Below are 18,761 nucleotides of genomic sequence, written 5' to 3' on the forward strand. Positions count from 1 at the left end.
GAATACATATTTTTAAGTCTACCAAAGAAGACTTGTGATGAAGGTGTGAATATAATTTTGTAGGAATTCAATTGAATTTTTTTCTTGTAAATAATTTTTTTTTTTTAAAGAATGTCATTATGTTATCTCAAAATTATTCATTATTAAATTGTAGCTACATATAAATGAATTTTTTTATACTAAAAGCATGCAATTATTTAATTTATTAATTAATTTTAACATAAAATAAAATTAATACTTATTTATTCTTAAGTTAAAAGTGTTAATTTTAAAATAACAAAAATTTATTACTATAATTATGTTAAAAAATAATCGTTAATTCCCCAACAAAAATATCACTAGAGAAGAAATTACAGCTAATATTTCATTTTTAGCCGAGAGAGAGCCATTGGGTAGGCGTAAAACGTGTGATAGTTTAGGGCCCTGTTTGACTGTCCTTTTATTACCCAGATGATCGAAGTCTCTGGTTCACATCTTTCGCTCTTCTGCTCTCCACCTGTGAGTCGTGACTAGTGACTCACTTCTCCTTCCTTTGCATTTGAATTCCAGAGAAAATGATGGCTACCCATATTAGCAGTGGTGCTTGTCTCTCTGTTTTCTGTCAGAGGAAGGGAATTTACAGAGTGAGAGCTGTAGCTTCTGAGAGTGCTCCTGCTGCTTCGAAAATCGAGGAAGAGAAGGTGAAATTGGGAGGATCTGATTTGAGGGTGACAAGGCTTGGAATTGGAGCTTGGTCATGGGGTGACAACAGCTACTGGAACAACTTTGAGTGGGACGGTAAACTCACTGCTATTTTTTTTATTTTTTGTAATCGTATTGATTGGAGCATTTTGGGCCAAATTTAGAAGCTAAATCATATTTGACTAGAGCCCTGTGATTGTTTCTCCATATACTTGCTAGAGAAACATTCGGCGTTGGGAATTCTTCACATTTTATGGATTTTGGAATTTTTTGTGAATTGAAGGATTCGTTGGTATCAGATTAATTTTATTGTAGAATCAGTGTTTGATATGCAGATGGTAGAGTTTTAACGTCTCCTTCTGCTTTATGATGATGACAGACAGGAAAATGAAGGATGCTAAGTCTGCTTTTGAAACTAGTGTTGATTGTGGTATAACCTTTTTTGATACCGCTGAAGTTTATGGCTCTAGGGTGAGGAGTAAATACTGTTTAGTTTCTTTTATTCTCAATAGAGTGACATGAAAAGTAAGCATTATTATCTATTCCACAGCTCTCACTTGGTGCTGTAAAGTCAGAAACTCTTCTGGGAAGGTACGTTCTCAAAATTTAACTGTGATATGCATCTAAAATAGAGTAACTTGTGCTCAAATGACTTCTTCCTTATTGTTCTTATATTCTAATTTTACTACTTTCTTGAAGATTCATCAAGGAAAGGAAAGAAACAGATCCTGAATTGGAGGTTGCTATTGCAACAAAGTTCGCAGCTTTGCCTTGGAGGCTAGGACGTCAGAGTGTCTTAACTGCCCTTAAGGATTCCATTTGTCACCTTGGAGTTTCTTCAGTAGAGCTTTATCAACTGCATTGGTATGTACTCGTCAAGATTATATATGATTTTCATCTGTAAGTGTTTTCCCAAAGCACAGTTACTCATCAAGATTTTGGTGGTCTTCAGGCCTGGAATATGGGGAAATGAAGGTGGACCATTTGTCACAGCATTATTTCGTTGAGCAAATAACTACAAATAGCTAATAGAATTGATTTTTTATGGAACTCAAATCACATTCAGATTCGCGACAAACTTTGTTTATTTGAAGTTCATTTCAGGGTATCTTGACGGCCTTGGAGATGCAGTGGAGCAGGGCCTTGTGAAGGCAGTTGGCGTTTCAAACTACAGTGGTAATCTTCTAAATTCTGTTGTCTAAACTGTGAAAAGGGATTTGACAATTATAGTTGGGTTAGTTTTGTCTTCCCCATCCTCAGCCCCTTATCCTACCCATACACACACACACACTCAAAAAAGAAGCTTAGTATAGAATGCACATGATGGAGTTTCTAAGTAATCAACATTACTTGGATTTTTCCTGGACGCTATGATGCATATAGTTTCTTAATTCAGAAAGCCGACTTCGTGATGCTTATGAGAGGCTTAAGAAAAGAGGTATTCCATTGGCTTCAAACCAAGTGAATTACAGCCTAATATATAGGGCACCAGAGGAGAATGGAGTGAAGGCAGCCTGCGATGAACTTGGGATCACTTTGATTGCATATTCTCCCATTGCTCAAGGTATCCTCATAGATATTTGTTCATGTTCAATAATTTTACTTGGCTGCAGTACAATTCAAGTTCTTCATTACGGCTTAATAGGTATCATTATCTAGTTCAGTTGTAAAAGTTTTTGGTTTGCAGTTTGATGGGGCATAAATGAATGGATGTGGTGCCAAAGGAGAAATCGTTTTACTAAGTCCAGGCCTTCCATCCATGAACTTTTAATGACATTGCTTAATGATAGGTCTTGAAACAATATTTTGATTAGTAATATTAGCAGAAAATTTGTTGTCGGGACTGCTGAAATTATTAAGGATGTAATAATTTTTACCGAGGATGTAAGCAGACATTCTTATTGCTTCTGTCAATGCAATATCATGTTGTTCTGCTCTAACACTGAAGCTACCGTCAAATTAGGCAGCAGGGAAAATCTTACTCAGTAAACATAATAATAATGTGAGTGTGAGTGATTGTTGCTGTAAAACAATAATAATCATATTAGGAGAAGGAGTAGTAGATGAGGGAAGAAACCTATAGTGCTCCAATGTGATTTGGATGATCTAGTTCATGTAATACCTTGTTAAACAGAAACTTATTCTATCCAAAACCAAAGTCTCAAAAATCATCATTGAATTAATTAAGCAACTTAATCACAATTTATTATTATTATTATTATTAGTAGTGAGTAATAAATGATTTATTAAACTTATGTAGGAGCTCTTACAGGAAAGTATACACCAGAAAATCTTCCAACTGGCCCTCGAAGCAGAATTTACACACCAGAGTTTCTAATAAAGGTAAGTGTAATACCCAATCAACATTGTATACTAGTAGAGGAATATCTTGAGTATAAGCATTTGAGTCATCTACTGCTATCAAAATAAAACGAAAGCTTAAAATGTTAGGTCATAGTGGCAGGCTCAAACAGTTAGAGTCAGGAGGCTACTCAAGGCATGTGGGTTCTAAGGTGTATTGGTAATGCCATATGCATTCACGTTAGCCATTTATAGGAATTCTGCCATTAATTGTGACATCACATGACAAGGATGTTATACCAAGGACAGAAAGAAATAGTTTTGTTTTGCTGTTCTGACTTCTGTTGAATAGAAATATTGTAGCTTTAAATTTATAATCCATAGCTGAAGCATGCTTGTATATTGCAGCTCCAACCTCTACTGAACAGAATCAAGGAAATAGGAGAGAACTACAATAAAACTCCCACACAGGTTCAACCTTGTTCTTTAAGACTTCAATCAATGTGTTTCCTTCAAGCTTGTGTTCCATGAAAAGTACCAATAATTGTTGCTTCAAGCCTGTGTACCTGTGTAAGCACGACTAACACTGAATAGAGAAAATAATGGTACTTTTGTAAGCTAGATTTCTCTATACAGGTGGCCTTGAACTGGCTAATAGCACAGGAGAATGTAGTTCCAATCCCAGGAGCCAAAACTGCAGAACAGGCCAAGGAATTTGTAGGTGCACTTGGGTGGAGACTCACAAGCGAAGAGATCAATGAGCTGCGCTCAATGGCATTGGAGATACAACCTGTTATTGGCTTCCCTGCTGAAAAGTTATAAATTTTATTCATGCATTTAAGTAAATGCAAGTCTGGCAATTCTGTAGTAACTCATTGATCTCCTACATGACTTTCCTATTAAAAAAAAAAAAAAAAAATCAGGGGTGTTGAAGTTGTTCACTATCATGTAGTTGCATTTGCTACAGTAGGCTTGAATACATGTTAGGTATAGGCAATTAAGTTGTGTTTGTTGGTAAAGGAAGCTACTCTGGCAGGACCAAAGCAAAATTACAATGCAAATGTATATAAATGCAGAACTCGCATGATTAGTGGTTATTACCTAACATTTGTTGAAGACTTGAAGCTTGACGTTGATTTTATAATAATGCAAAGGCGTCTTGTCTTTCAATTGAGTGGAGATTTTTCTAGCAAGGAGGCACTCTGCAATCTGCATAGTTTCAATTAAATAATTAAAAAGAATCAAAATTAGTAGCTGACAAAAGTGTCTGGCTATGGTTTTCCTTTTTAAATCAAAACTTGCCCATACTAAGATTGAAGTCATATCCATTTGGCTAGAAAGAGTTTTGACAGCAGCTGGTGATTATCTCAATCCAAGATTAGTAGCTGGGATAAGCATCGATTGATTAATTGAATTGGATGAAATTTATAAAATGAATCTAACATAGGTTAAGTTAACTTTAAATTAATATTAATGTTAAAAGATCTTTTTTTTTTATCGAAGAACTCACACACATGTGTAAATACAAGACTTATTGTACCAACACTCACACTCAGGCAATCGCTGATCGAGTGGAGTCTTGGCAATGCTTATGAACTCGCGCACACACATCCACAACCGATGTAAAAGCTCAAAAGCTCAGCCTCAATGGCATGCCCACTAACTCGCGAACCTCATTAAACCATTTAGGTCACACCGGGATTCAACTCACACCCTGTAACAACCCAGAAAATTAAAAAAAAAAAAAAAATTTGAAAAATGGGATTGGCGTGTGACAGTGGGAAAACCCACTGTCACAGCAGTTTTAAAAAAAAAAAAAAAAAAAAAAATCAAAATAAAAAACGGGAGGAGAAAGCCCCCCCCCCCATTTTCTTCTCTGCCTTTCCTTCCCTCTCTTCTTCTTCCTCCTTTCTCCGGTGACCGGCCGGCGACGTCCCAAGCAGCTCCCCACCGGCCGGCGACCACCAGGACCACCAGAAACCGCGGCAAGAGAGGGAGAGGAGAGAGAAAACGTGCGCACAGTGGACAGCGGTTTTCCGGTGCGATTCCGGCTTCATCCGACGTCCGATCGAGGCGATTCCGGTGGCGTTGGAAAGCTTGTTCCGAGAGCTTTCTTTTGATACCAATTTTGAAGCAAATGGAGGTCGGATGAGTGAGATATGGAGGAGAGAAGTTTCGGGTTTTTCAAGCTTTTTTGTCAGATCTACGACGATCCGACCGTTGGATCGTCGATCCGAGACCACATATGGACTGAGGAAGAGGAGAGGAACATGGTGGTATGATCAGACCCGGCAAATTTCGTCGGCGACCGGCGGCCGGCCACCGTGCGCGGTGGTGCCGGCGGTGACTCCAGTGAGCTATGGAGATGGTTCAACTTCCAGAGGCTTCCTCATAAATTTTCGGAATTTTTGAGACACAGATAAACTTCAGGTAAGACAATTTTTATTATTTCTCTGTCTGTAGAGCATAAATACAGTGTTTCTTAAACAGGAAAAATTGGAGAAAAATTCTAAGAAAAATATATGATGAAAGTAAAATTATTTGGAGATATTCTATGGTTTTAGTTGAATTTTTGGGTGATCGTAGAATATTTTTGAGAAATATGGATGGATTTTAGTTAAATTTTTAGCATATAGGCATATAAGATTGTTTGAAATTAAGATGTTTAAATTTTATATGATTGGTTGAAGCTTGAGGATGGAGGTTTAAATATGTGAATATTAAATTGGGTTGAATTAATAATATGTTAGCTGTAGGAAACTTATGGAATTGAGTAAAATTCTTGAATAAAATATTCATGGGTGACTAGAAAATTACAATTCATTTTGCAATAGCCTTATAATATTATTAAGGACCGCGGGGCAAAATTTTAGAATTTTTAGAGCTTGTTTGAGTGGATTTTTGAAAAATGTCAATTATAGGGACTAAAACGTAATTTTTAAGATTTTGAGTATTGTCTGATTTGGAGGGCGGGAGGCCATGTGATATTGATGAGATGTGATTGTGGGAATTGAGAATTTAGAAGTGTTATTTGAGCATTTTTGCGGGTTGGGTAGGTCCTGGGTATAGGGAGACTCTGGGATTTTGGCATGAATTAGGTTGTCTATTGCCTCTTTAGAGTTTTATCTTAACTTAGTACTAATAAATTTATAATTTAATTATTAGGTGATCGAGGTCACTATTTTACGCATCCAACCACAATAGTCATCGATTGTCTTGTGAGTAAAATATTAATTTTAATTGTAATTTCGATATTATTATACGTTCAGCATGCCCATGCATCACTTATATGAATATATTTATGTAGTTAAACTCTATGCACGATTTATGTTGCATTCATAACTGTTGATGTTCCATGGATGTTGTTGTGGTAATTTGGAGGCGGTGTGCGTGCGTTGGCGTGCGTGTGATGTGGTGTGGACTATGGATAGGGCCAGGCGATCCACGGCTTGAGTAATTGGGACCCGATCCTTCGAGGGGTAGTCACGGCTTGAGTAATTCTGGACCCTCGATTTGGTTATTAAGTGGAAGTCCGAGCTTGAGTAATTCGGCACGGGTTGGATTTAAGAGAGTGTATAGGATCAGCTCCCATATGTTATGATTGATACTACAGGGTGTGTGAGTGCTCCAAATTACCTTTTTGATGTTATGATGTGAAAATGATGTTGATGTTGCATTTCACTCTACAGTGTGCATTAGTTTTAGATAGTTATAGAGATTATGGTTAAAATTGATATTTTACTCTCTGAGTCGAACGCTCACTCCTGTTCACCATATTTTTCCAGGCTACAGGAGGAGACATTTTTCAGAATAACCTGTCCCTTTCCTCTCAGGTTATGAAAAAGATTACTTAATTGTATTATTATTCTCTAAATTTGTAATTTAGGACTCCGCATGTGCTAGTAGTAGCATTAAGCCTATCAGAGACTGTATGAATTCAAGTTTTCATATTAATAAATGAAAAGAAAAAAATTTTTATGAGTTTTAAATGGTTATAAATGAGGTAATAGGGTTGAGCTGGGCCCCCCTGATTTTAGTTTTCTGAAAAGTTCTGGGCTAAGTTGGCCCAAAATGAAATTATAACAGTTTAATTTAAATTATCTTATAGGCATATTGGGTCTAAATTGTGAGCCTGGTTATGGATTTGAGGAATAGTTAGGCTTACTACGGGCCTCGGGGGCTTTAAGCTGGCCCAGGTCCTAGTGCCGGTCCGGCCCATAGGTTGGGTCGTGACACACCCTATCGGATTTTGCTTTTTTTTATCGAAGCTCGCACACACACACACACACGGGAACGCAAGATTTACTATATCAACACTCATACCTAGACAATTACTGATTGAGTAGAGTCTTGGCAACGCTTATAAACTCACGTACACACACATCCACAACCGATGTGAAAACTCGAAGACTCAATATTAAAAGATTGACTTAATGTGATTTTTATTTTATCTTCTTTTATGTATATAATCCAATAATACCTATAATTAAAAAAAATAGAAAATATATTACTCAAGAAGGATTAACCAACAAAAGTTGAGTACAAAAGTTTGGGGGAGCATTATAATATCAAAGAAGTAAGCATTTCTAGCAATACCATGAGACGCCATATTTGCTTGTCTTTTGATCCACACAAGAGAAATCAGATCTTTGACTAAGGAGCCATCTACGGACTACAATAATTAATGTCACAATAACAATACTATTTACATGAATACTATTCATTGAAAATACCAAACAAAGGATTAAAGCACTAACCAAAAGCTAAAATGCCAAAAAAAAAGAAAAAAGAAAGAAAGAAAAAAACAAAAGAAAAAATAAAATAAATGGAGAAATATAACTAGCAACACAGACACGGCAAAGCAGCCTGTTCCAAAAGGCCCAGCTAGGCGCCAGCAAAGCAAGCATTAAGATAAAAGGACAAGGACTCCAGAGGAGCGCCACAGTGCATAAAATAATTGGAGTCAGAAGATCAACACTAAATGATTTTAATAGTAATAACCCAAAGGCAAGTGACACCGTTTAGCAGTGGCAGAAAGAAAGAAAGCGATGCTGGGAACAGATAAGCACGATAGCAATCATATCAGCTAAACTGTTCCTGTAACTTGACGTTTAATAACAAGATATACTCCCACCATCCATTTTTTTTATTTATTAAATTTGATTTTTTTTATTTAAAATTATCTATTATATTTAAAAAATAAAAAATATTAATTTTATTTTTTAATTTTATTTTTTATTTCTAATAAATATTTATGTTATGAGTAATTATGTAAAATAAATAATAATTTAATTAATTACTGGTATATTTTTACAAAATTAAGGTTATCCAATAGACGGAGATAACATTGAAACTATCATTTAGAATACGTCTCCCAAGTTGGCCTGCGCCAGAAATTAATTTCCAAGATTCACATTGCCAATCATGCGTGGTCTTGAGCCCAAGGAGGGTGAGGACTAGGGGTGTGCAGTTTTCGGTTTTAACCGAAAAATCGAACCGAATCGATTAATTCGGTTCAATCGGTTCGGTTTTAAAATTTAATCGGTTCGATTCGATTTATAATTTTGATAATTTCGATTTAATCGGTTCGGTTCGGTTATTTTCATAAAAAATCGAACCGAACCGAAATTATTAATATATAGGAAATAAAAAAAAATCGAATCGAACCGAATCGAACCGAAATCAAAAAAAATCGAACCGAATCTAAAGATTTTTGAGTTTTGATTTCCAATTTTTTTTGTTTTTATGTTTTTATTATTTAGATTTAATGTTAAAAATATGAAATTTTATAAATTTCGGTTTGATCGGTTTAAAACCGAACCGAACCGAAATTTATCGGTTCGATTCGGTTCGATTTTCTCTTATCAATCGGTTCGGTTCAATTTTTAAAATTTTCGATTTTCGGTTTTCGATTTTTTCGGTTCGATTCGGTTCGAAACCGAACCGACCGTTTGCACACCCCTAGTGAGGACAAGGAGAACCGATCAGTCACATGCATTATAAATTTAATAATATTATAATTCTATACATGAATAATTCAAAACCAGGGCACTAGTCTACTTAATGCAGCAACTCGCAAAGTAGCAGCTACCAGACTACCACAATAGCTTGAAGTGAAACGAAATGAAGCTCTGCAACTCCAACTCATGTCTAGCACTTGCTCTTCTTTTCTTCTCTATCAACTTGCCATGGCTTTTGCAAGGCCTTGCTCCAGGTAACGAGACCGATCGATTTGCTTTGCTCAATTTCAAACGAGGGATAACCAGTGATCCTACAGGAAGGGTCTTCAACTCCTGGTACGATTCTTTCCATTTCTGTAGCTGGTTTGGAATCACATGCAGTCCCCGCCATCAGAGAGTCACTTCTTTGGTTTTAAAAGGGCAAAACTTGATGGGATCCATATCACCTTACGTTGGCAACCTGAGTTTTCTTAGGATCCTTGACCTCCAAAACAACAGTTTCCATGGCCAAATTCCGCAAGAAGTTGTTAATCTCTCTCGACTGCAACTACTCCTTCTCAACAACAACACACTAAAAGGAAAACTTCCCAGCAACTTGAGCCACTGCTCCCAACTAAGGATAATTGATTTATCCGTTAATGGAGTTGAAGGAAAAATTCCCACAGAGCTAGGTCGTTTGGCAAAGCTTGAGAGGCTTGTGCTTGGTGTAAACAATCTAACAGGAGAGATTCCACCTTCCCTTGGCAACCTTTCATCTCTCACCAGATTTTCTGTTCTGAGAAATAATTTGGTAGGAAATATTCCAGCTGACATGGGAAGACTGATAAGCTTAACATTTTTCTCGGTTGCAGCAAATCATCTATCTGGTATTATAACTTCATCTCTTTTTAATATCTCGTCTATCATTACCTTTTCAACTGCAAGCAACCAACTTAATGGAAGTATACCACGGAATATAGGCCTCACTCTGCCGAATCTCCAAAATCTTCACATTGGTGGAAATGGCTTCTCTGGTTCAATCCCATATTCATTATCCAATGCTTCCAATTTGCAGAAATTCGATGTTTCTATAAACAATTTTGAGGGTCAAGTTCCAAATCTAGGAAGTCACTTAAATCTGTTGTGGCTAGTTGTTTCCCAGAATAATCTAGGAATCAACTCAGCAAATGACTTAGCATTTTTTACACCTTTGAAAAACTGCAGCAATTTGGAAGTCTTGGATATTGGTTATAATTATTTTGGAGGTGTTTTACCAAATTCTATAGCCAATTTATCCATTAAACTCAACAGTTTATATTTTGGAGGTAATCAACTCACCGGAGTTATTCCTGCAGCATTAGGAAATCTCATCAACTTGATAGATCTGGGCATGGAGCATAACTTTTTCATAGGTGTCATTCCGTCATTTATTGGCAAGTTCTGGAAACTGCAAGGATTGCTTTTGTGGGGAAACAGATTGTCAGGTCTAATTCCATCCTCTTTAGGCAACCTCACTCGATTGTCTATCCTTCAGTTGTCACAAAACAAATTTGAAGGAAGCCTTCCTTCAAGTATTGGAAACTGCACAAGTTTGATGCTTTTAAATGTGGCAAGAAATCACCTCACTGGGCATATTCCCCAAGAGATAACAGGCCTTTTTTCCTTATCAATATTACTAAATTTGAAACAAAATTCGCTAACTGGCAATCTACCAGATGGAGTAGGGAAGCTTATAAATTTAAATCAACTGGATGTTTCGGGAAACAACCTTTCAGGTGAAATTCCGACAACCATTGGTGATTGCTTGAGCTTGGAATATCTTAATATGCGTGCAAATTCTTTTCAAGGAGGCATACCTTCATCTATGGCCTCTTTGAGAGGCCTTCAGGAATTAGATCTTTCGCGAAACAACTTGACAGGAAAAATTCCAGAAGGCTTGCAGAGGCTTCCATTTTTACAATATTTGAATCTTTCTTTTAACAATTTTGAGGGTGAAGTTCCAACCAAAGGACTTTTCAGAAATGCAAGTGCATTGTCACTGATCGGAAATGCCAAGCTTTGTGGTGGAGTAACAGAACTGGGTCTACCAAAGTGCCCTTCTCAAGTGATGAAGAAAGGGAAGTCCCATGCTTCTAAGCTAGCAATAACAATTACTTGTGTGGTTTTGGGTGTCCTTTTGATGCTAGCGATCCTGATTCTTGCTTGTCGAGTAAGAATGTCGAGAAAGCGATCATCCCCTACACCTTCCTCAATGGCGGATAAACACCATGTGAAGGTGTCTTACAGGGATCTTCATCAGGCAACAAGTGGATTCTCTTCCAACAATTTAATTGGATCTGGCGGCTTTGGTTCTGTATACAAAGGATTTCTTAATATTGAAAGAGAAAGGCCAGTGGCTATCAAGGTGCTCAAACTTCGACAAGAACGAGCATCCAAGAGCTTCATGGCAGAATGCGAAGTGTTAAGGAATGTTAGGCATCGGAATCTTGTTAAGCTATTAACATATTGCTCGAGCTTGGATTACAAAAACAACGAATTCAAAGCTCTAATTTTTGAATTCATGGGCATGGGAAGCCTGGAGAACTGGTTGCATCAGCCTGCAGGAAACTTGAATTTTCTTCAAAGACTAAATATTGCAATTGATGTGGCATCTGCATTGCATTATCTTCATCATCTGTGTGAAAATCCCATCATTCATTGCGACATAAAGCCTAGCAACGTCCTTCTTGATGATGAAATGGTCGCCCATATTAGTGATTTTGGTTTGGCTAGGCTTCTCTTCACCAACAATGATGTATTTCGGAATCAAACCTCCTCAATTGGAATAAAAGGGACTGTTGGCTATGCTCCTCCAGGTGACTCTTCTACTCCTCATGTTTTCCCTCCTTTTCTTTTATCCATCATAATTTGCTTTATGATGGATCTCTAGTTGTGAAGATTCAAACATGCTAAAATTGACTATCACTTCAATATAATAACTATGAATAAAATTAACCAGTCTTTTTTACGATGAAGAAGCTGCTAATATTATCTTTATTGAAATATTAAGTAGATGAATTTATAAAATGCAGAATATGCAATGGGTAGTCCAGCCTCAAAAGAGGGGGATGTGTATAGCTATGGGATCCTTTTATTAGAGATGTTCTCAGGAAAAAGACCTACCGAAGAAATGTTCGTGGATGGTCTGAATCTCCACAACTTTGTGAAGAATGCATTGCCGGAAAGACTTACAGAGACCGTGGACAAAACCATTCTCCCAAGAGAAATGGAAGAAAAATCAGCAACATCATCAGCATTACCAGAAAGCGAATATAAAAAGGAAGAAATACAAGGAGCAGAAATGAGCCAAAAAGAATACTTGCTTTCAATATTGAAAATTGGTGTAGCTTGCTCAGCAGAATCAACCAAAGAAAGAATGGAAATGGGAGATGTTGCTAAAGATCTACATTTGATCAGGAGTAAATTTCTTGGCGTGCGGATCTATGGATAAAAACAGAGACTAGCTAGGTTCACTGTAATTGATTGATGCTGAAATTACTGCATTATTAGCTAAATAACTGTTTCTTTATGTGCTTGTGCTACTGTTAATAGCTTCATTATAGAAGCTACTGTTATTAGTTTCCTTTTTGTCAACTCTGAATGGTATCAGCCAGTCAATTTCTCGTAAAACTTCTAGTTCTTTATAGTTCATGCTAATTTCATCCATACCATAGATTTAGTTTTATTGTGATCACTAAAAATAGTCCCATAAAAATGGTTTTATTGAATTGCTTCTCAAAGAATATTTAGGTTATTGCAAAATTCAATTAAATATTGTTTAATTTAAAAAAAAATTTTCACAATTAATACTGACAGAAATTTAAATTTGAGATCTCACAGTCTCTAATACTACTACCATTCAACACCATCAACCTGGCACATTGAATATTGTTAACTTAACATGAATGAAACCATAGCATTTGTTCAATATTCAACAACTAAGTAACTACATAACCATTAAAATCCAACCACATCAATCTATTCATGCTTCTTTCCCTTGAGCTTTCGCTTGGGGATCCAACTGAGGAGACCAGCATCCAGCTTCCGATAGTGACCTTGAAGCTGGTCAAATACCTTGTACACGCAGTCATCTACTTGATCTTCATATCTCTCATACAGGACTGGCAAAGTGTGAGCAGCAACAAAACCTTGTGAAGAACAAGTGAGCTTTCAGAATCAGGACGTGCCGAAAAGATCATTAATGGACTCTATATTCAGACTCAACGAAATTAATTTATGCATTTATTTAAAATTCATTTTTAACTTTCTTCTTTACTTAGTTTTTTGTTGTTTTGTTTCCCCTTAGTAAAGATCTAATAATGATTCAAAAATATTTCCTCATGTATGTAAAATTATTATACATGGATCACCTGCCATATTAAATGGCAAAAAAAAGAGAGAGAAAATAATTATTAACATATAAAAGCAAAAAGCTGTCAATGAAATCTGCAATACTTGAACATCATAATAGTTGGAACACTAACCAATATACAGAACAGTTAGAAAATTGCACCAGCTCCCAATGACAGCGGCAGCCCACAAGCTAGCTACAATCTGAGAGAATTCCACATTGGAATCAGTTGCTCCATATCAAGAGTCTGAACAAGTAAAATCCATCCAATATACCTAACAGCTCAAGCAAAGTGAATATGAAGCTGGACTTGTCAAGTGAATAACAAAGACTAAAAGAGTAAATAAGTTTCTGCCACTTGTACTAATCAGGTGATGATATTTATTTTTTCAGTAAAAAATTACTTTGTCTCCTTACACATCATAAATTTATAAAATAAAGGATAAATATTTTTCAATTTTGTTTAAGTTTAATGTTAAAAATGTATTATGTCACATTTTTAAATTTTGCATAAATGCATCCATGACACTGAAAAAGAGAAATACTACATAAGGTTTGCCGCTCAAAGCAATCAGAAGATATTCTTGCTTATCTTTTCTTTTGAATTTAGTTTTTCTTTTACTCACATTCTAACTTGATTTAAAATAAATTCAAACAGATTAATATGTTTTATATTATTCTCAGTATATGTATAATTTTGTAATAACAGTAAAGACAGAACTTATTCAACTCACCATTAATAATGAAAGTTTAGGTTTACACAGAAATTATTATGATGAAATTTTATTCTGCTATATGCAGGTACGCAACTAGGTTTTACAAGTGTAAAATGCAATAAATGTTCCTCAAGCAGCAACAAAACCTCAAACAAATCCAATTGTATTCTTCAAATTGTGATTTTACATATTTGTTATGATTAACCCTATAGTTTTTCCCATCCTTCTACCCAGGGTAAAAATTTTAACAATGGTCATTCAATATAGCACTTCATTTCACGTGCAGTAACTGTGCAATCTACTACTGAGTTGCTGACAAATCATCAAAATTCAATGACATTTCAACAAGGCTACTAGAGATACATTCTAATTGGAAACTTACCCAAATCTGATTTGGTACCTTGTAAAACTTATTTTACATAAGTTAAGACAAGCAAAGTGAACCATTCAAAGCTAAAGCTGCTTTCTCTTACACTCTCACTCAATTAGGGCAGTAGGCAGATTTCTTACAAGTTGCCACATCAAATTTTTGGCAACTACTAATTGAAATATGGCCCCAGGGACCTTATTGAAACAAAAATTACTTGGATGAAGTTTAGTTACTGCAAGTACTGAATTTAACTGTAGGTGAAACTAACCATATGACGCTTGGTGGGTACCTAGATTTCAATAATAAAGAGAAACAAATTCCAGCTGCATTGATGTACTTTCACGTAAAGTTCCAACTGAGAATTGCCAAATGAGAAAGATATGCTACTTTTAATAAAATTACCTAAAGCATATAACAATCTGCCTGAAGGTGATTATTCAATTTCTAGTTGCTTGAGAGAAAGTTCAGAACAGGAATATTCCCAAACATTTTTCAGCAATATTGTTCAAGATATGTACCAACTGAACAATGATGCTTATATAAATCTTGGAATTTGCTCAGCTTATAGCACATAAACAACTACACCGATTTTTTTTTTTTCCAATTTAAGAATATAAAAAGAAACTGCAGAACTCCTATTAACCTGTTTCTAGAAGCGTTTATTTTTTCATTAGAAACATCTCCCACAATCAATTGGCATGTCAAGCACTTGCACGTAACATTTGTCTCTGAAATATAGGCAAAATCCATCTCTGCATAGTTGTAAAGGTGAATATCCATTGTGTCAGTGTTTAAATAATCAAGGGCATCCACAGTGCACAAGGCTCCATTTTATTAAAAGGGTTTTCTATCAAACACAGGCTTTTCCCTAAATTTTTTTCACAAAAGGACTGTTCACAACTTAAGCCCAAGACCTTATGGTCACAAAGGATCAAGAATATGCTAGCAAAATTCAGATGGTTGTAGGATCAAGAAGGCAAATAAATTCACATTACACAGCAAAGAAAATATTATCAAGAAAACTTCAACAGTTACAAACATACCGCAAGAAATTGTTTCAAATTTCCTCCACTTGATACATCCTGAAGAAACTTCAAAGCATGATTAACCTCAATTCCTATTGATCTCCCAACACTGACAAATACCTCATCAGGTAGTACAAGGCGGGGGACCTTAGATGAGGATCTATTGCTGTAAAAAAGTTACCATTTCAAGCCAGAATTTTGCAAAATTGTAGAATATTTAGTGAACCAAACACAACAAACAGCACAACTGAGAACTCATTTTCCTTACCTGTTAAATAATCCCGAAGCAACTGTCCAAACAAATTGGGCAAGCATACCAAGAACCAATGCAAGGCATATGAGAGTCAGAAGATGGTAATTAAGCCACTCAAAAAGCACCCAGATGGCTGTTGCACCAGATAGCACACTAGCTGAGATTTTCTTATTCCTCCATAGGAGAACATCAGCAGCTACAAGATATTGGTAAAAAGACAAGTGAGACAACATTAAGTGGTAGTATGGAAATTGTTGAGAGAGTGAGAGAAAAAGATGATCCTACATTTTCCACCTCCCAGAAGATGATGGACTGGCTTCTGACGTCCAAAAAGCCGATTGAATTTAGAAGTTACTGAGCTTGTCTCTTCCTCAAAGAATGACACAGATTTCTGCTTCGGAATACTGTCAGCAAGGGTTTCTACCAGGTTGTTTAAAAATTTCTCTGCTGTTATTTTCTCAGCCATAGTTGCAATCTATAAAAGAACTCAAATTATTGTCATGAATTGAATTCTTGTTGCTGCGTGTCACACAAATAATAGACGGATTCTTGAGAGAAAGATTAGAGAGAGAGGAAGAGAAAGGAAAAGAAACAAAAAGAAAAGAAAAAATTGCAGTTCTTATTATACTCCTGTGAAAATCGATAAAAGTTATCTAAGACAATGACCTTTCTGTGAAACGAATATCAGTCTTTACATCGTGAATTCCATTTGCTACTTTCTGTTAAGTTCAGTTTTCTACATATTCAGCAGCTCATTCCCCAGCTGCTTGACTGCTGTCACTGTTTTACTTTGCAGCCAATCAGTTAATAAATGGAGTGGCCGTGGTCAATGGGAACACAAAACCACACAGGAATTCAAATATTCAGGAGTTGAACTATAAGAATTAAAAAATAAAAAAAATAAAAAAAAAAAGAAGAAGAAGAAGCAAATAAGAAAAAAAGAGAATTAAGAACATTGTAGAATGTATGAAAGTAGCAGCGGATAATCCATTGCTAGTACATTTCACGTAAAATAAATGAAATTCATCACAGATGATGCTTTTACTTCTGATATCAGAAATAATTAATGAATTCCGTTTCTTGATATGTTCTCTTCTATTCATTTTCACTTTGGTGTAATATGATCTAGAGGTCACGGGTTTGAGGCATGGAAAAAACCTCTATGCAAAGTAGCGCTACGGTGCGTACATAACCCTCCCAAAAGCCTATAAGTGTAGGATGCTTCATGTACTAGTCACCCTTTATCTCCTTCTGGAAGAATTTGGGTCCAGGTCATCCATGTAGGTCAACCTTGATCCATGTCTCTTGAATAATATTTGTGGAATATTATTTATTAATATAGAAATATTTGAAAACTTGTCACTGAATGTCAGTTGAGTTGCCATACGTATGGACATGATGATTGGCCATATCTCATATGTTTTACTTGGACACACACACACACACACACACACACACACACACACACACACACACACATATATATATCAAAAGCCATGTGGGGTGGTTATGTCCCTACAGTTGTGAAAAGAAAGAAAAAAAAAGTTTGTTTAAGTTACAAAGTTGAAGGAAAAAACAGTGAAGGAAATTTGTTCTTCGGGATGCTTTGATTAGCATAACAAAACTCTCATTTTTCAAGCATTTGGTGGAGTACAAAGTTCTGCAATTCTTAGGTACACTTAAGACTCTGATTATATGGTTTGATTCATGCTAGAATACATGTGATTTAACCTTAGACTAGTGGTGCAAATAATGTGGTTCATTAGAGTAACGTATAGTATCTGGACTAGGGTCCATATTTTTTGGTTTTTCTTCACCTTCAAACTCAAATGCCAAAAACTCAACAATAGCAAAATACAGATTTTTAAGTAATCAATTAACCAGAGAAGAGCATCCCTATGCTAATATTCTACTTATACTCAATTCATCTTACAATTTTAATTAATTTTTTTAAGCTTAAAAACAATTGATTTTAGTCCATAAGCTGAAGCAGAACTTCCAGCAAATAAACATTCATCAATAAACTAAGTTTTTTTGTTTATAAAAAAAAAAAAGAAAAGAAAATAAAAGAAAAGAAATGAAAACCCTAAATCGTTTTCCAAAGACTTCCACTTCCTGTAGAATCAAATAATCAAATACTTGAACAAAGATAACCAAACAATAACAAGAAAGCAAGTAAATATGAATTATAACTAAACATCAAGTAGTTAGAAGCAGAAATTATACCAGTAAACACTACAAAAGGAGTGTAAAGAACAGTACCCAAATGGAGGAACAAGCTAGAGGGGGTTTCTGTGCTTAGATAGTTGAAGATGAGTGAGTAGATTAATAGCAGTAACTGCAGAGATAACAACAAGAACAGGAATAAGAAATGGCAAAATTAGCGTGATTCTGAACTGGAAGGGAACTACTAGGGAGGGGCCACACCCATTTACTGATAAAAGATCAGGATTCTCCATTTAGACGTTTTTCTATCTTTATTTTTAATTTTAAAATACCATTTTTTTATCCGTTTTGCATTGTTCATAGGTCGGAGGCTGAAGAGAGAGAGAGAGAGAGAGAGAGAGAGAAGGAGAGGTTCGATTCAACCGACACCTCACCTGTATGGCGTATCTGAATTGGTTGTCCGGACGAAACCTCATCCCTTTGGGCTTTGTTTGTTTTGAGGGAAATGTCGATCTGATTTAGCCGTTGGAGAGAGTCCCCATTCCTGTTTGCTAGCTTTATAGTTAATTAATATTCAATTATTTAGTAAATTTTTTATTATTTTAAACAGTTTTATAATATAATTTTTATATAAAAGTAAGTTTATTAATTTATAAATAAATATGTATTATGAAATTTATGTAAATCAAATAAAATATATATAATTAAAATAATGAATATATTAATTTTATATAAAATTTTTAATAAATATTTAATTTTAAAAAAAATGATATGCCCATTATTATTTAAAATAAAATTGCTTAAAAAGATAAAATGAGTTATTTAACGACACCTTACAGTTTATAATTTAATAGCCAAACAAAGCGTCATGGCACATCGTTTTGTTTTTTGAGAATTTGGGAGCTGTAGGAATTGAAACT

The 18,761-nt window shown here is 35.4% G+C and overlaps 3 protein-coding genes and 1 long non-coding RNA gene across 13 annotated transcripts; 3 read left to right on the plus strand and 1 right to left on the minus strand.

Annotated features, from left to right (window-relative positions):
* Positions 1 to 396: 396 nt before the first annotated feature.
* LOC110665055 (uncharacterized oxidoreductase At1g06690, chloroplastic) lies at positions 397 to 4,161 on the plus strand. The gene is made up of 10 exons (XM_058153226.1): positions 397 to 777; positions 1,061 to 1,152; positions 1,232 to 1,272; positions 1,381 to 1,545; positions 1,634 to 1,656; positions 1,786 to 1,857; positions 2,078 to 2,245; positions 2,942 to 3,024; positions 3,391 to 3,453; positions 3,619 to 4,161. Exons 1-10 carry the CDS (start codon positions 555 to 557, stop codon positions 3,802 to 3,804), a joined length of 1,116 nt encoding a protein of 371 aa, XP_058009209.1. The 5' UTR covers positions 397 to 554; the 3' UTR covers positions 3,805 to 4,161.
* Positions 4,162 to 4,962: 801 nt separating this feature from the next.
* On the plus strand, positions 4,963 to 6,960 carry LOC131183373 (uncharacterized). Its single transcript, XR_009151482.1, has 2 exons — positions 4,963 to 5,412; positions 6,768 to 6,960. It is a non-coding gene; the product is annotated as an uncharacterized LOC131183373 (long non-coding RNA).
* Positions 6,961 to 9,008: 2,048 nt separating this feature from the next.
* On the plus strand, positions 9,009 to 12,590 carry LOC110665056 (putative receptor-like protein kinase At3g47110). Of its 2 annotated transcripts, XM_058153228.1 has the most exons (3): positions 9,009 to 9,808; positions 10,277 to 11,776; positions 11,993 to 12,590. In XM_058153228.1, the coding sequence occupies exons 1-3, from the start codon at positions 9,106 to 9,108 to the stop codon at positions 12,409 to 12,411; spliced, it is 2,622 nt and encodes an 873-aa protein (XP_058009211.1). In that variant the 5' UTR covers positions 9,009 to 9,105; the 3' UTR covers positions 12,412 to 12,590. The 2 variants fall into 2 exon arrangements, with proteins under 2 accessions (XP_058009211.1, XP_058009210.1); XM_058153227.1 differs by having other exon boundaries at positions 9,009 to 11,776.
* A 209-nt stretch (positions 12,591 to 12,799) lies between these two features.
* Positions 12,800 to 18,382, minus strand: LOC110665057 (reticulon-like protein B8). Of its 9 annotated transcripts, none has more exons than XM_021825029.2 (8): positions 18,276 to 18,328; positions 17,938 to 18,013; positions 16,342 to 16,463; positions 15,961 to 16,150; positions 15,691 to 15,871; positions 15,441 to 15,588; positions 13,445 to 13,514; positions 12,800 to 13,108 (listed from the first exon to the last, which is right to left on the minus strand). In XM_021825029.2, exons 4-8 carry the CDS (start codon positions 16,139 to 16,141, stop codon positions 12,939 to 12,941), a joined length of 750 nt encoding a protein of 249 aa, XP_021680721.1. In that variant the 5' UTR covers positions 16,142 to 16,150; positions 16,342 to 16,463; positions 17,938 to 18,013; positions 18,276 to 18,328; the 3' UTR covers positions 12,800 to 12,938. The 9 variants fall into 9 exon arrangements, with proteins under 9 accessions (XP_021680721.1, XP_021680725.1, XP_021680724.1 ...); XM_021825033.2 differs by lacking the exon at positions 18,276 to 18,328 and adding an exon at positions 18,103 to 18,262 and having other exon boundaries at positions 16,342 to 16,455; XM_021825032.2 differs by lacking the exon at positions 18,276 to 18,328 and adding an exon at positions 18,103 to 18,262.
* Between the last annotated feature and the right edge of the window lie 379 nt (positions 18,383 to 18,761).

Source organism: Hevea brasiliensis, chromosome 9, assembly GCF_030052815.1.
Source record: "Hevea brasiliensis isolate MT/VB/25A 57/8 chromosome 9, ASM3005281v1, whole genome shotgun sequence".
Lineage (NCBI taxonomy): Eukaryota > Viridiplantae > Streptophyta > Magnoliopsida > Malpighiales > Euphorbiaceae > Hevea > Hevea brasiliensis.